At 47.6% G+C, this 15602-nt stretch overlaps 1 protein-coding gene across 3 annotated transcripts in view; it reads left to right on the top strand.

The window, feature by feature from the left end:
• LOC144610808 (death-associated protein kinase 2-like) overlaps nucleotides 1-15602 on the top strand; it is a 196271-nt gene that overhangs the window by 12415 nt on the left and 168254 nt on the right. For all 3 annotated transcript variants that reach the window (XM_078429727.1, XM_078429726.1, XM_078429725.1), the window contains exon 2: nucleotides 5808-5956. In XM_078429727.1, the coding sequence (XP_078285853.1) occupies nucleotides 5880-5956 (77 nt within the window). In that variant the 5' untranslated portion in view covers nucleotides 5808-5879. The remainder of the gene's footprint in view (nucleotides 1-5807; nucleotides 5957-15602) is intronic.

Consider the following 15602-nt stretch of genomic DNA (forward strand, 5'->3'; position numbering starts at 1 on the left):
CCTGACTCCGCTATCCTAAGAGCTCTATCCAGCTCTCTCTTGAATGCATTCAGAGAATTGGCCTCCACTGCCTTCTGAGGCAGAGAATTCCACAGATTCACAACTCTCTGACTGAAAAAGTTTTTCCTCATCTCAGTTTCTAAATGGCCTACCCCTTATTCTTAAACTGTGGCCCTTGTTCTGGACTCCCCCTAACTAAGGGTGGTGTTGTACAGAGTTTGTACGTTCTCCCCGTGACCTGCGTGGGATTTCTCAGAGATCTTCGGTTTCCTCCCACACTCCAAGACGTTCAGGTTTGTAGGTATATTGGCTTGGTATAAGTGTAAATTGTCCCTAGTGTGTGCAGGATAGTGTTAATATGCAGGGATTGCTGGTCGGTGCAGACTCATATAACATATAACATATAACAACTACAGCATGGAAACAGGCCTGTCCGGCCCTACCAGTCCACGCCGACCATTCTCCCTGACCTAGTCTCATCTACCTGCACTCAGACCATAACCCTCCAATCCCCTCCTATCCATATACCTATCCAATTTACTCTTAAATAATAAAATCGAGCCAGCCTCCACCACTTCCACCGGAAGCCCATTCCATACAGCCACAACCCTCTGAGTAAAGAAGTTCCCCCTCATGTTACCCCTAAACCTTTGTCCCTCAATTCTGAAGCTATGTCCCCTTGTTGGAATCTTCCCCACTCTCAAAGGGAAAAGCCTACCCACGTCAACTCTGTCCGTCCCTCTCAAAATTTAAAAAACCTCTATCAAGTCCCCCCTCAACCTTCTACGCTCCAAAGAATAAAGACCCAACCTGTTCAACCTCTCTCTGTAGCCTAAGTGCTGAAACCCAGGCAACATTCTAGTAAATCTCCTCTGTACCCTCTCCATTTTGTCGACATCCTTCCTATAATTTGGCGACCAGAACTGCACACCATACTCCAGATTTGGCCTCACCAATGCCCTGTACAATTTCAACATTACATCCCAACTTCTATACTCGATGCTCTGATTTATAAAGGCAAGCATACCAAACGCCTTCTTCACCACCCTATCCACATGAGATTCCACCTTCAGGGAACAATGCACAGTTATTTCCAGATCCCTCTGTTCCACTGCATTCCTCAATTCCCTACCATTTACCCTGTACGTCCTATTTTGATTTGTCCTACCAAAATGCAGCACCTCACACTTATCAGCATTAAACTCCATCTGCCATCTTTCAGCCCACCCTTCCAAAAGGCCCAAGTCTCTCTGTAGACTTTGAAAATCTACCTCACTATCAACTACTCCACCTATCTTAGTATCATCTGCATATTTACTAATCCAATTTGCCACACCATCATCCAGATCATTAATGTAAATGACAAACAACAGTGGACCCAACACAGATCCTTGGGGCACTCCACTAGACACTGGCCTCCAACCTGACATACAATTGTCAACCGTTACCCTCTGGTATCTCCCATTCAGCCATTGTTGAATCCATCTTGCAACCTCACTATTAATACCCAACGATTTAACCTTCTTAATCAACCTTCCATGTGGAACCTTGTCAGTGGTTTCCTCACTATATCTCTAAAACTAAAACTAATAAAGGCTGTGGAGGCCAAGTCAATGGATATCTTCAAGGCAGAGATAAATAGGTTCTTGATTAGTATGGGTGTCGAGGGTTACAGGGAGAAGGCAGGAGAATGGGGTTAGGAGGGAAAGATAGATCAGCCAATGGTGGAGTAGACTTGATGGGCCGAATGGCCTAATTCTGCTCCAATCACTTACGAACACTGGATGGATTCGAAGAAGGGTCCCAGCCCGAAACATCACCTCCTAAAATATTGCCTGACCCGCTGAGTTACTCCAGCACTTTGTGTCTTTTTGTTTTGTAAACCAGCATCTGCAGTTCCTTGTTTCTTCGTTCTGGCTTTGAGTAATGTCTCATTTCATTGATCGATTTGTTTGGAGATACAGCCCGGAAACAGGCCCTTCGGCCCAGCAAGTCCGCACCGACCAGCGATCCCCGCACACTAACACTATCCTACACACACACTAGGGACAATTTACGTTTATACCAAGCCAATTAACCTCCAAACCTTTATGTCTTTGGAGTGTGGGAGGAAACCGAAGATCTCGGAGAAATCCCACGCAGGTCACGGGGAGAACGTACAAACTCCGTGGTGACAGCACCCATAGTTGGGTTTGAACCCGAGGTTTCTGGGGCTGTTAGTGCAATAAGGCGGCACGGTGGCGCAGCGGTAGAGTTGCTGCCTTACAGCGAATGCAGCGCCGGAGACTCAGGTTCGATCCCGACTACGGGCGCCGTCTGTATGTAGGTTAATTGACTGGGTAAAAATTGTCCCTAGTGTGTGTAGGATAGTGTTAGTGTGCGGAGATCGCTGGGCGGCGCGGACTCGGTGGGCCGAAGGGCCTGTTTCCGCGCTGTTTCTCCAAATCTAAATCTAAAAAAGGCAGCAACTCTACCGTTACGCCACTGTGCTGCTCTTGTGACGACCAACTCTTTATCATTCTTCACCCCTTCCTCCCCACATGCTTGAAAAATCATGGCCAAATATCAAACTGTGTTCCTTGCCCTTTGAAATGAGCCTGTGCGTAATTGTAACCCCTGAGCTCAGAGTTTGCATAACACATGAGTAGGCAACATATCAGTCAACTGATGTGTTACACGATTAATGTGGAGAAGCGAGCAATTTGTGTTGGCCTGAAACCGTGTCATTCTAATTTAAAATAGAGAATGGAAAATATTCAAGAGTTGCCAAATTCACGAGATGGATGTTTCATTTTATGAAGCTTATTAGGCCAACAAAACAGGCCAGAACTTGTGGAAAAGATGCTTGTCATTATTGACGTAGAAAGCAGCCGCAAGCTTGTGAAGAAGAGATGTCCTGGGTATTGGACACAAAATGCTGGAGTAACTCAGCGGGACAGGCAGCATCTCTGGAGAGAAGGTGATGGGGTGTTGCTTCAGGTTGCAGACTGAGCTGTACGAGTACCAGCCCTGGACAGGAGGTATAAGAAAATAACTGCAGATGCTGGTACAAATCGAAGGTATTTATTCACAAAATGCTGGAGTAACTCAGCGGGTCAGGCAGCATCTCAGGAGAGAAGGAATGGGTGACGTTTCAGGTCGAGACCCTTCTTCAGACTGTAACCGCTCCGTAATGTCCGAGGACGGGTCCTGGCAACAAAGCTTTTCACTGTACCTCCGCGCAAGTGACAATAGTTCACAAACCTGTCAGTTCCCCGAACTTTGGTCCGTTAGAAACATGGTGTGTTAGAAACTGGAATAAGCAACGTTTCACAATTAGAGGGAATTAATGAAAGTGGGGAAAAAAATACTATATAAATCTAATTGAAGAAAGTGCTTTAGCAGGGTTGCCAACTTCCTCACTCCCAAATAAGGGACAAAGGGTGACGTCACCGCCCCGCGCCCCACGTGACCTCAGCCAGCCAGCAGCCACGTGCTCCCGCTCCACCAATGGCGGCCGCCATGGTGGCCGCTGGCTGGCTGAGGTCACGTGGGGCGCGGGGCGGTGATGTCACCCTTTGCCATTTATGTAGTGGGGATTATGGATTTGAGATATGTTTTGCGAAGAAGTTTTATTAAGTTCATAAGTGATAGGAGCAGAATTAGGCCATTTGGCCCATCAAGTCTACTCTGCCATTCAATCTATCTCTCCCTTCTAACCCCATTCTTCTGTATTCTCCCCATAATGTCTGACATTCAACCCCAGTGCTGCAGTTTATCTCCTGGTCTTGTTTAGCTTAGAGATACAGTGCGGAAACAGGCCCTTTCGGCCCACCGGGTCCACGCTGACCAGCACATTAACACTATCCTACACCCACTAGGGACAATGTTTACATTTACACCAAGCCAATTAAACTAAAAACCTGTACGTCTTTGGAGTGTGGGAGGAAACCGAAGATCTCGGAGAAACCCACGCAGGTCACGGGGAGAACGTACAAACTCCGTACAGACGGCGCCCGTAGTCGGGATGGAACCCGGGTCTCTGGCGCTGCAAGCGTTGTAAGGCAGCAACTCTACCGCTGCGCCACAATGTCTGATTTTAGATTTTTATAGATTTAGAGATACAGCGCGGAAACAGGCCCTTCGGCCCACCGGGTCAGCGACGACCAGCGATCCCCGCACATTAACATTAACCTACACACAACACTAGGGATAATTTTTAATTAAAAAAAATATTTGCCCAGCCAATTAACCTACATACCTGTACGTCTTTGGAGTGTGGGAGGAAACCGAAGATCTCGGAGAAAACCCACGCAGGTCACGGGGAGAACGTACAAACTCTGTACAGACGGCACCCGTAGTCAGGATGGAACCTGAGTCTCCGGCGCTGCATTCGCTGTAAGGCAGCAACTCTACCGCTGCGCCATCGTGACTGTTGATTGTAGCTGTGAGGACTGATGCTGAGGACAAGGAAACGTTGCTAATTATGCTGGGTTCATGATTCACTCTGGTTCCCAAATTGAGTGTTATTGACAGACACTCCATCGGTCAAAGTAACCCGTCGTGTTAGTGCCTGGCGAGGAGACTGAGGAATGGAGGCAGTCACTTCCACACCACATCTGGTTTCTGACCCGCACCAGGTCAATGAAGGTGTTCCAGCTGAAACTCTGTCCCCTGGGATAGTCAACAATAAATACACTGAGGGTCAAGGGAGGCATTTTGTTGGGAATGGCTATTGCTTGGTACTTGTGTGGGAAAACAAGTCTGAGAATTCCACAGATTTACAACTCTCTGAGTGAAAAAGTTTTTCCTCATCTCCGTTCTAAATGGCCTACCCCTTATTCTTAAACTGTGGCCCCTTGTTCTGGACTCCCCCAACATTGGGAACATGTTTCCTGCCTCTAACGTGTCCAATCCCTTAATAATCTTATACGTTTCGATAAGATCCCCTCTCATCCTTCTAAATTCCAGGTATTTATTCACAAAATGCTGGAGTAACTCAGCAGGTCAGGCAGCATCTCAGGAGAGAAGGAATGGGTGACGTTTCGGGTCGAGACCCTTCTTCAGACTGATGTCAGGGGGGCGGGACAAAGGAAAGATATAGGTGGAGACAGGAAGATAGAGGGAGATCTGGGAAGGGGGAGGGGAAGAGAGGGACAGAGGAACTATCTAAAGTTGGAGAAGTCAATGTTCATACCACTGGGCTGCAAGCTGCCCAGGCGAAATATGAGGTGCTGTTCCTCCAATTTGCGGTGGGCCTCACTATGGCACTGGAGGAGGCCCATGACAGAAAGGTCAGATTGGGAGTGGGAGGGGGAGTTGAAGTGCTGAGCCACCGGGAGTGTGTCAGCCACTCAGCCAGTGTATACAAGCCTAGTCGCTCCAGTCTTTCAACATATGACAGTCCCGCCATTCCGGGAATTAACAATAATAATAATAATAATAATAATACATTACATTTATATAGCGCTTTTCATATACTCAAAGACGCTTTACAGGGATTTAGAGAACATAGGGAAGTGAATAAATAATAACCTGGTGAACTTATGCTGCACTCCATCATCATATCCCACTTTCTCTCTTGTTCACCCACCAACAATTGGTGTTGTGATGAATTTTCTAGAATTTGGACTTTTATTAGATCAAAATGAACCCAAAACGTGGCCTTCCACAGATGCTGCCCGACCTGCAGAGTTCCTCCAGCACTTTGCGTTTCGCTCGTGAATTCAACCCTGCCTTGCCGCACAGTTAAAGTGTTTTACAACCGCCCTGCTCTCCCCTCCCTCCAACTGCAATGGTGTCTGAGATTTTGTTTTCTTGTTTTGTAGATGCTGGATGCTGTGCGTTGAGAGTGGATTGTGACCATCTTTGAGTGCCATGGTCTGTGGGGTTGGCAACGAATGAAGATATCTGGCATGGCTTCCTTCAAGCAGGAGAAGGTGGAGGAGTTCTATGAAATAGGAGAAGAATTGGGGAGGTAGGAATGTGATGGATTAATATTGCGCCCTTTCCTTTACTGAGCTTCAATTAGGGTTGCCAACTATCTCGCTCCCAAATACGGGACAAGGTGACGTCACCGCCTCGCGTCCCACGTGACCTCACCCAGCCAGCGGTCACGTGCTCCCGCTCCACCCAATGCTGGCCGCCCGGGCCGGGAGGCAGGTTGCTATGCAACCTCAGTTAGGTGGCGCCCAGGCCTCCGGGCCTGCAGTGTCCATCGGGCCTAATACGTGACAAGGGCGGTCCCGTATGGTGACAAACCAATTTAGCCCAAAATACAGGATGTCCTGGCTAATAGGGGACAGTTGGCAACCCTAACTTCAATAGATGCACAAAATTCATCCTGGTGAGAGATTGTGTTGGCCTGAACTCTGTGGGATCTCTGGTGTGTAAACTGCGCTGGCTTTTATTTGGTACAATGTCGGCAGAATTTAGTTTCCTTCTGCCTTGTCTCAACTTAAAATTGTTTCCTGCTGGTTCGTGCAAGGCTGGGAGTTTGGAGGCCACCCAGCATTTGTCCCCGAGCTTCGGTTACTGCTGCTCCACATCTAGCCCAGGAACAATAATGAGCACTTAAGTTAGGGTTGCCAACTGTCCCGTAGTTTGGGCTGGATTACTTTGTCCCGTATGGGACCGCCCTTGTCCCGTATTAGTAGGGTTGTCAACTTGGTCACTCCCAAATACGGGACAAAGGATGGCGTCACCGCCCCACGTGGCCTCACCCAGCCAGCGGCCACGTGCTCCCGCTCCACCAATGGCGGCCGCTATTGGTGGAGCGGGAGCACGTGGCCGCTGGCTGGGTGAGGTCACGTGGGGCGCGGGGCGGTGAAGTCACCCTTTGTCCTGTATTTGGGAGTCATCAAATTGGCAACCCTAACTTAAGTCCACTGCCACAACGTTTGCAATCTGTACAACTCTTGCTTGACATTTTTCACCAATACTTCACAACTGAACTACAATTTACTGGGAATTGGGAAACTATCTTTTCAAAACTCTTGAGTCTCGAAGTTGGGAGGTCACGTTGCAGTTGTATAAGATGTTGGTAAGACCGCATTTAGTACTGGGCACCATATTGTAGGACAGATATTGTCAAGCTTGAAAGGGTTCAGGGAAGATTTACGAGGATGTTGCCAGGACTAGAGGGTGTGAGCTATAGGGAGAGGTTGAGTAGGCTGGGTCTCTATTCCTAGGAGTGCAAGAGAATGAGGAGTAATCTTAAAGGTGTATAAAATCATGAGAGGAATAAATCGGGTAGATGCACAGAATCTCTTGCCCAGAGTAGGGGAATCGCGGACCAGAGGACATAGATTCAAGGTGAAGGGGAAAAGATTTAGTTGGAATCCGAGAGGTAACATTTTCACACAAAGGGTGTTGGGTGTTTGGAACACGTTGCCAGAGGGGGTAGTTGAGGCTGGGACTATCCCAATGTTTAAGAAACAGTTAGACAGGTACATGGATAGGACAGGTTTGTAAGGATGTGGGCAAAACACAGGCAGGTGGGACTAGTGTAGCTGGGACATGTTGGTCAGTATGGGCAAGTTGGGCCGAAGGCCTATTTCCACACTGTATCATTCTATGACTCAATAAGTTAGAAATGAGTAACTGCAGATGGTGGTTTACCAATAAAGACTTTATTTGTAAAGTAGTCGGGTGGTGAAGGTGGACATTGATAGTTTCTTGATTTAGGAAGGGGGTCAAGGGTTATCGGCAGAAGGCAGGAGAATGGGATTGAGATGGAAACATGGATCAGACGTGATTGAAAGGCAGAGTAGACTCGATGGGCTGAATGGCCTAATCCTGCTCCGACATCATTTGCTGGAGTTACTCAGCAGGTCAGGCAGCATCTCTGGAGAGAAGGAATGGGTGACGTTTTGAGCCGAGACCCTTTTTCAGACTGAGTCAGGGGGGTGGGAGATACAGAGATAAGGAAGGGTAAGGTGTGAAAACGAGACATCAAAAGCGATGACGCTCAAGGAACATGTAGAATAGATGTAGACTCGGGGCAGCACGGTGGTGCAGCAGTAGAATGGCTGCCTTACAGTGCCAGAGACCTGGGTTCGATCCTGACTACGGGTGCTGTCTGTGCAGAGTCTGTATGTTCTCTCCGTGACCTGCGTGGGTTTTTTCTGAGAACTTTGGTTTCCTCCCACACTCCAAAGACGTACAGGTTTGTAGGTTAATTGGCTTGGTATAAATGTAAATTGTCCCTAGTGTGTGTAGGATAGTGTTAATGTACAGGGCCGAAGGGCCTGTTTCTGCGCTGTCTCTCTAACATTAAGATTTAGATTTAGAGATACAGTGCGGAAACAGGCCCTTCAGCCCACCGGGTCCGCGCCGCCCAGCGATCCCCGCACACTAACACTATCCTACACACACTAGGGACAATTTTTTTACATTTGCCCAGCCAATTAATACATGTACGTCTTTGGAGTGTGGGAGGAAACCGAAGATCTCGGAGAAAACCCACGCAGGTCACGGGGAGAACGTACAAACTCCGTACAGACGGCGCCCGTAGTCAGGATCGAACCTGAGTCTCCGGCGCTGCATTCGCTGTAAGGCAGCAACTCTACCACCGTGCCACCCCAAACACAACTAAATCATTAAAACACAAGTAAATCATTGTTGGCCGGGAGAAGGTGGGTGGAGTGGGAGAGCAGGAGGAATCGCAGAGGGGGGCAGCGAGAGAGGACTTTGCAGAACTCTCGTCAGAGAGAGGAGAACAACTTCTTCAAAGTAGGCAAACCGTGAGATTTTGCAGCGGAGGGGGGAACTGCAGATGCTGGTTTACACCGAAAATAGACACAGAATGCTGGAGTTTCCTGTTCCTTTAAGATCACAAAATGTGGAGTCATAACTGCTGTAGAATGTGTTACAATGTCATTCACTGTTTAGTGTTGATCTACATTGTTTTTTGCAAACATTCTGCCATGCAGGGTATCTCCGTCCTCCAGTTTTTTATATCCACCCATTTTTTGTTGCACTTCTGTTGAATCCGCACGATAGGGTAAAGAGGGAACAATAGACCAGCCGTGATCGAATGGCAGATTGAATAGACTCGATGGGCCGAATGGCAATGGAAACTTACTGCATCGTTGGAAGCACACAAGAGACGTGAGATGCTGGATCCTTGGGCAAAACACTGCCGGGATAAGTTAGTGGGTCAGGCAGCATCTTTTAGTTTAGATTAGAGATGGAGCAGGGAAACAGGCCCTTCGGCCCACCATCCATGCTAGCCATCGATCACACTAGTTCTACGTTATCTCGCTTTCTCAACCACACAGTAATGGCCATTTACAGAGGGCCAATTAACCCACAAGCCCGCAGGAGGAAACTGGTGCAGTTGTAGAGAGAACGTGCAAACTCCACTCAGACAGCACCCGAAGTCAGGATCGAGCCTGGATTTCTGGTGCTGTGAAGCAGCAGCTCTACCCGCTGCGCCATCGTGCCGCCTATAGGAAAAAGTATTTTCGTTAAATCGAACTGAATTTCAGTGGGACAGAAATCATGCCTTACTGATTCGTTTTTAGTTTTGTGTTGGTTTGTGATTGTGTGTGTAATTGCTTATTTTTATTGCTCTTACTGTTGGACTGTGGGTGACGAATTCTCGTCCAAAAGACTTGTTTTTTTTGGATGACAATAAAGGTAATTCTGATTCTGGTTACCCCTGTGATTTGGCTTTTTAATACTTAGAGTGGATAAATGATTTATCCATTCTATGTAAGAAAATAACTGCAGATGCTGGTACAAATCGAAGGTATTTATTTCACAAATTGCTGGAGTAACTCAGGGGGTCAGGCAGCATCTCGGGAGAGAAGGAACGGGTGATGTTTTGGGTCGAGACCCCTCCTCAGTCTGAGGAGGGGTCGAGACCCGTTCCTTCTCTCCTGAGATGCTGCCTGACCCGCTGAGTTCCTCCAGCAGTTTGTTTTTTACATCACAGGAACCTGCACATTGAGTCTGGACATGTAGTGTGCCCTGAGGTTAAGAAATTGGCAACTTGGTTGAATGGAGCAGATTAGCGATGGAATTCAGAATCCTTATTTCCTTCGGTTGTCTGTTCTACGGTGACCTCGTGTGGAATCCCTTGCGGTTTTTTTTTGGGGGCTGTTTGCGGATTAACACACAACATAAGCTTAAGCAAGATCAGACAGGTTTTGCTCATTTTGAATCTGTTATCAGCTTGGCTATTTCTGCAAGGGTGTTTCATTCTGTTTGGTCTAGTAATTCTTCCAGAAGTGCAGCTTCTACTTTCCTGTCTACAAATGTAGCACAGAACTGCGGATGCTGGTTTAAATCGAAGGTAGTCTGAAGAAGTATAAGAAAATAACTGCAGATGCTGGTACAAATCGATTTATTCACAAAATGCTGGAGTAACTCAGCAGGTCAGGCAGCATCTCGGGAGAGAAGGAATGGGTGGCGTTTCGGGTCGAGTCTGAAGAAGGGTCTCGACCCGAAACGTCACCCATTCCTTCTCTCCAGAGATGCTGCCTGTCCCGCTGAGTTACTCCAGCATTTTGTATCGACCTTCTTGCCTGCATAGTTGTGCCATTCCACGATAGAAAACATTTACAAAATATTGAAAGTCTTTTTAATTCAAACGAGGACTGCAGGAATGTATAGCAGGGTGTGAGACCACACTTTAAATTGTTGGTGAATAAGAAACAGACCGGTATTTTTGATTCTGCATTGATAAGGAGTGTTTACAGGAGTTTCATTGCAAAAAGGATTTACCTTCTCTAATTGTAAATTAACATTTACAGCAGCTTAGTATGTACATACATTGCTGTTTTTGCACTAAATGCATTCTTCATATCTTGTTTATTCTCAACAATATATCAATGACATTTTGGAATTTTATAAATGACATGCAGAATTTTATTTTCACTGCAAGGAACTGCAGATGCTGGTTTAAACCAAAGATAGAGGCAAAATGCTGGAGTAACTCGGGCAGCATCTCTGGGGGGGAAGGAATGGGCGGCGTTTTGGGTCGAAGCCCTTCTTCAGACTGATGTCAGGGGAGGGGGAGATACATAGATAAGGAAGTGAAAACAGGCCAAAGGGAATGTCGATCAAGGAAAATGTAGAATAGATCATTGTTGGTTGGGAGAACTAACAGGATCAGCACCCTCCATGGAAGAACAGCCCATCACCTGCACAACTGGGGGATGGCAGACAGACCTGCTTGCGACTGCGGACATCCAGTCCAGACCATCCCACCCATCGTGAATGGCTGCTCACTGAGGCTTTTCCCTGGTGGTATCAAGGCTATCCACCCAGCAACTGACGCTGCCTTGGCCTGGATGTCTACCCTTGATCAACAACTTTAGGCTGTGCACGCCATGCGCAAGAAGAAGAAGAAGTTGGGAGAAGATAACAACACAAAACAACAGAGATAAAATGTAGTTGGAGACAGTAAGACTGGTCGGAGAACTGGGAAGGGGGAGGGATGGAGAGAGAGGAAATTCAAGGCATACTTGAGGTTAGAAAATTATTTTCACTCTGTAGCCCAAGATCAGAATCAGAATAACCTTTATTGTCATCCAAAAAAACAAGTATTTTGGACGAAATTCCATTACCCACAGTCCAACAATAAGAGCGATAAAGATAAGCAACAACACACACACACAATCACAAACCAACACAAAACAAAAAGAACCATCCATCACAGTGAGTCTCCTCCAGTCACCTCCTCACTGTGATGGAAGGCCACAATGTCTTTGCTCTTCCCCTGCCGTCTTCTCCCGTGGTCAGGCTGTTGTAGTTGCCACGTTCCAGGCCGCGCCGGACGGTGAAAGGTCCACAGCGGGCCGACTGACCCTAGCCCCGCGATCCGGGGCGGGCGAAGACGCTGCAGCTGTAAGTCGGGGCGGTTGTGGCTCCCAACATTGAAGCCCCCGCCGGGCAGAGAAAATCCCACGGCCTATTTCAGGCCGCGCCGGACGGTGAAAAGTCCACAGCGGGCCAACCCTAGCCCCCCGATTCGGGAATGAGGGAAGAGTTATTTAAAGTTTCAGGCATTGCGGTGGTGTCGTGTACTAAAGGCACAGTGGTGCATCAAGTGGAGTGGTTGCCTTTCAGCTCATGGGTTCGATTACAAATACCTTCGATTTGTACCAGCATCTGCAGTTATCTTCTTATACCACTAGACTGTCACCTTACACACACTTGTCGGGAAGCCGTGCTAATATTCACCAGAAGGTCAGCACGGCGGCGCAGCGGTAGAGTTGCTGCCTCACGGCGCCAGAGACCCGGGTTCCATCCTGACTACGGGGTGCTGTCTGTACGGAGTTTGTACGTTCTCCCCGTGACCTGCGTGGGTTTTCAAGATTTCAAGATCAAGATTTCAAGATCAATTTATTGTCACTTGTACCAATTAAGGTCCAGTGAAATTTGAGTTGCCTTACAGCCACACTAAGTGAAAAGCAACAAGACACACAGCCACATAAAACAAAATTTCACATAAACATCCACCACAGCGGATTCCACATTCCTCACTGTGATGGAAGGTAATAAAGTTCAATCATCTTCCTCATCCTTTTCTCCGGGTGCTCCGGTTTCTTCCCACACTCCAAAGACATACAGGTTTATACGTTTTGATTAAAATTATAAATATAGACAATAGACAATAGGTGCAGGAGGAGGCCATTCGACTCTTCGAGCCAGCACCGCCATTCAATGTGATCATGGCTGATCATTCTCAATCAGTACCCCGTTCCTGCCTTCTCCCCATCCCCCTGACTCCGCTATCCTGAAGAGCTCTATCTAGCTCCCTCGTGTTGGATGGTGTTAGTGTGCGGGGATCGCTGGTCGGTGCGGACTCGGTGGGCCGAAGGACCTGTTTCCTAATAGCGTTGAATCTCTAAACTAAACTAAGCTAAGAATCTCTGGTTGCCTTTCCATTCTGAGGCTAACTTTATCCCTGTGCCAACTGCTGTGGATAGCATGAATTAATTGTGGACACAAAATTGCAAATGCTGGTTTGCAAAACCATGCACAAAATACTAGAGTAACTTGGCAGGTCAGGCAGCATAAGCTGAGAACATGGATAGATAGATTAAGAAAATAACTGCAGATGCTGGTACAAATCGAAGGTATTTATTCACAAAATGCTGGAGTAACTCAGCAGGTCAGGCAGCATCTGAGGAGAGAAGGAATGGGCGACGTTTCGGGTCGAGACACTTCTTCAGACTGAAGAAGGGTCTCAACCCGAAACGTCACCCATTCCTTCTCTCCCGAGATGCTGCCTGACCTGCTGAGTTACTCCAGCATTTTGTGAATAAAATGGATAGATAGATGCTCAGGGCAATATTGCTGTACTAACCAGCGTGCCAGCTATATGTACCTTTGAGGATGCTGTGTGGTTCCTTGCGAGCGATTGATTTTGAAACTGATCCAGTAGTAAACTGAAGTTGTGGTATTGGTGCGCTGTAACCCTGAGACGGAACTCCATTGATAGCCATGAGAAGATGCCATCAATCCAACGGCTTGTTCTTGCGGCTATGAAAATGTTTCCTCATTAAGTGCAAAGTCAGATTTGTTGTGCTGGGATAATGTGTCGCGACTTTCTGTCCAAAGTTGTGGGAAGACTTTTTTTTTGTTGCTCTCCACGTATGAAAGATTGTCAAGTTGATCGTTGCTTGTGGCGGATGTAGCTGTGAACAGGACTTCCTCTTACACCATCAGTCTCGAGAGCCTTGTTACAGCCGCGTCTGGCCTGAAGATAGAACCAAAATGCTGGAGTAACTCAGCGGGACAGGCAGCATCTCTGGAGAGAGGGAATGGGTGACGTTTCGGGTCGAGACCCTTCTTCAGACCCATAACGTCACCCAATCCTTCTCTCCAGAGATGCTGCCTGTCCCGCTGAGTTACTCCAGCGTTTTGTGTCTATCTTCGGTTTAAACCAGCATCTGCAGTTCCTTCCTACACGTACTTGTTTAACCCGAGACTGCACACCACTGCTGAGTTGTATAAACCCACACTTCACCACACCGTCAATTAGCCTCTCACTGCCTTTAGTTAATGCAACCAACATAAGGTGACATTTTAGGCACAAAGTGCTGGAGTTATGGCCTGTTTCCCACGCTGTAAAACTCTGACTCAATATTTAAACGAAGAATTACCTGCTGTCCCACTTAATTTCCTCGTCTAAAATTTTAAAACTACGACTACAATTTCCAGACTCGGTGGGCCAGGTAGCATCTCCGGAGAAAAATAAAACGTTTTTATATTTATTTGCCTTTTGTGGATCTGTGGGTCCCCTGTATTTCTATCCTAAACACCAGGGACAATTTACAGAAGCCAATTAACTCACAAGCCCGTACTCCTTTGGAGTGTGGGAGGAAACCGGAGCACCCGTAGAAAACCCACACAGTCGCAGGGAGAAGCTACAAACTCCGTACAGACAGCACCCGTGGTCAGGATCGGCACAGTGGCGCAGCGGTAGAGTTGCTGCCTTACAGCGAATGCAGCGCCAGGTTCGATCCCGACTACGGGTGCCGTCTGTACGGAGTTTGTACGTTCTCCCCGTGACCTGCGTGGGTTTTATCATATCATATCATATCATATACATACAGCCGGAAACAGGCCTTTTCGGCCCTCCAAGTCCGCGCCGCCCAGTGATCCCCGTACATTAACACTATCCTACACGCACTAGGGACAATTTTTATTTATTTATTTTTTTACATTTACCCAGCCAATTAACCTACATACCTGTACGTCTTTGGAGTGTGGGAGGAAACTGAAGATCTCGGAGTAAACCCACGCAGGTCACGGGGAGAACGTACAAACTCCTTACAGTGCAGCACCCGTAGTCAGGATCGAACCTGAGTCTCCGACGCTGCATTCGCTGTAAAGCAGCAACTCTACCGCTGCGCTACCGTGCCGCCCAAGATCTCCGAGATCTTCGGTTTCCTCCCACACTCCAAAGACGTGCAGGTCTGTAGGTTAATTGACTGGGTAAATGTAAAAATTGTCCCGAGTGTGTGTAGGATAGTGTTAGTGTGCGGGGATCGCTGGGCGGCGCGGACTCGGTGGGCCGAAGGGCCTGTTTCCGCGCTGTATCTCTAAATCTAAATCCAAAAAATTGAACCCGGGTCTCTGGCGCTGTGAGGCAGCAAGCTTTACAGCTGTTTGTGCACCTATCCTTAAACAAAACACCCACTCATTTTTTTTAATTTCCAAAAATAAACATTATAAAGAAAAAATATTTCCAAACCAAAAACTGTGCAAAAGCTCTTCATACATTCTCAAAGTCTAGACATTCAATAGTGTCATACACAGTCGTGTTCACGCCTGTCTTTAAACCAAACCACTTTGCCACTCGTGGCTCCTGGGGTGATGTCACTTCCTTTGTTTGAAGGGTGTCTCCACCACACCCTGCCCCCCATGTCCAGCAGCGGAAGGACCCTAGACTGTGGTCCTCCCCCACAGGGCCTTAGCGTTGGCTGCACCAAGCTTCAGTGCGTCCCTCAGCACGTACTCCTGCAGTCTGCAGCAGGCCAGTCGGCAACATTCCCCCACGGACAGCTCGCTCCGCTGGGAGGTCAACAAAGCTCGGGCAGACTAAAGAGTGTCTTGATGTGAGGTTATCCACTTTGGTGATAAGAATAGGAAGGCAGAGTATT

This window comes from Rhinoraja longicauda, chromosome 38 (genome assembly GCF_053455715.1).
Source record: "Rhinoraja longicauda isolate Sanriku21f chromosome 38, sRhiLon1.1, whole genome shotgun sequence".
Lineage (NCBI taxonomy): Eukaryota > Metazoa > Chordata > Chondrichthyes > Rajiformes > Arhynchobatidae > Rhinoraja > Rhinoraja longicauda.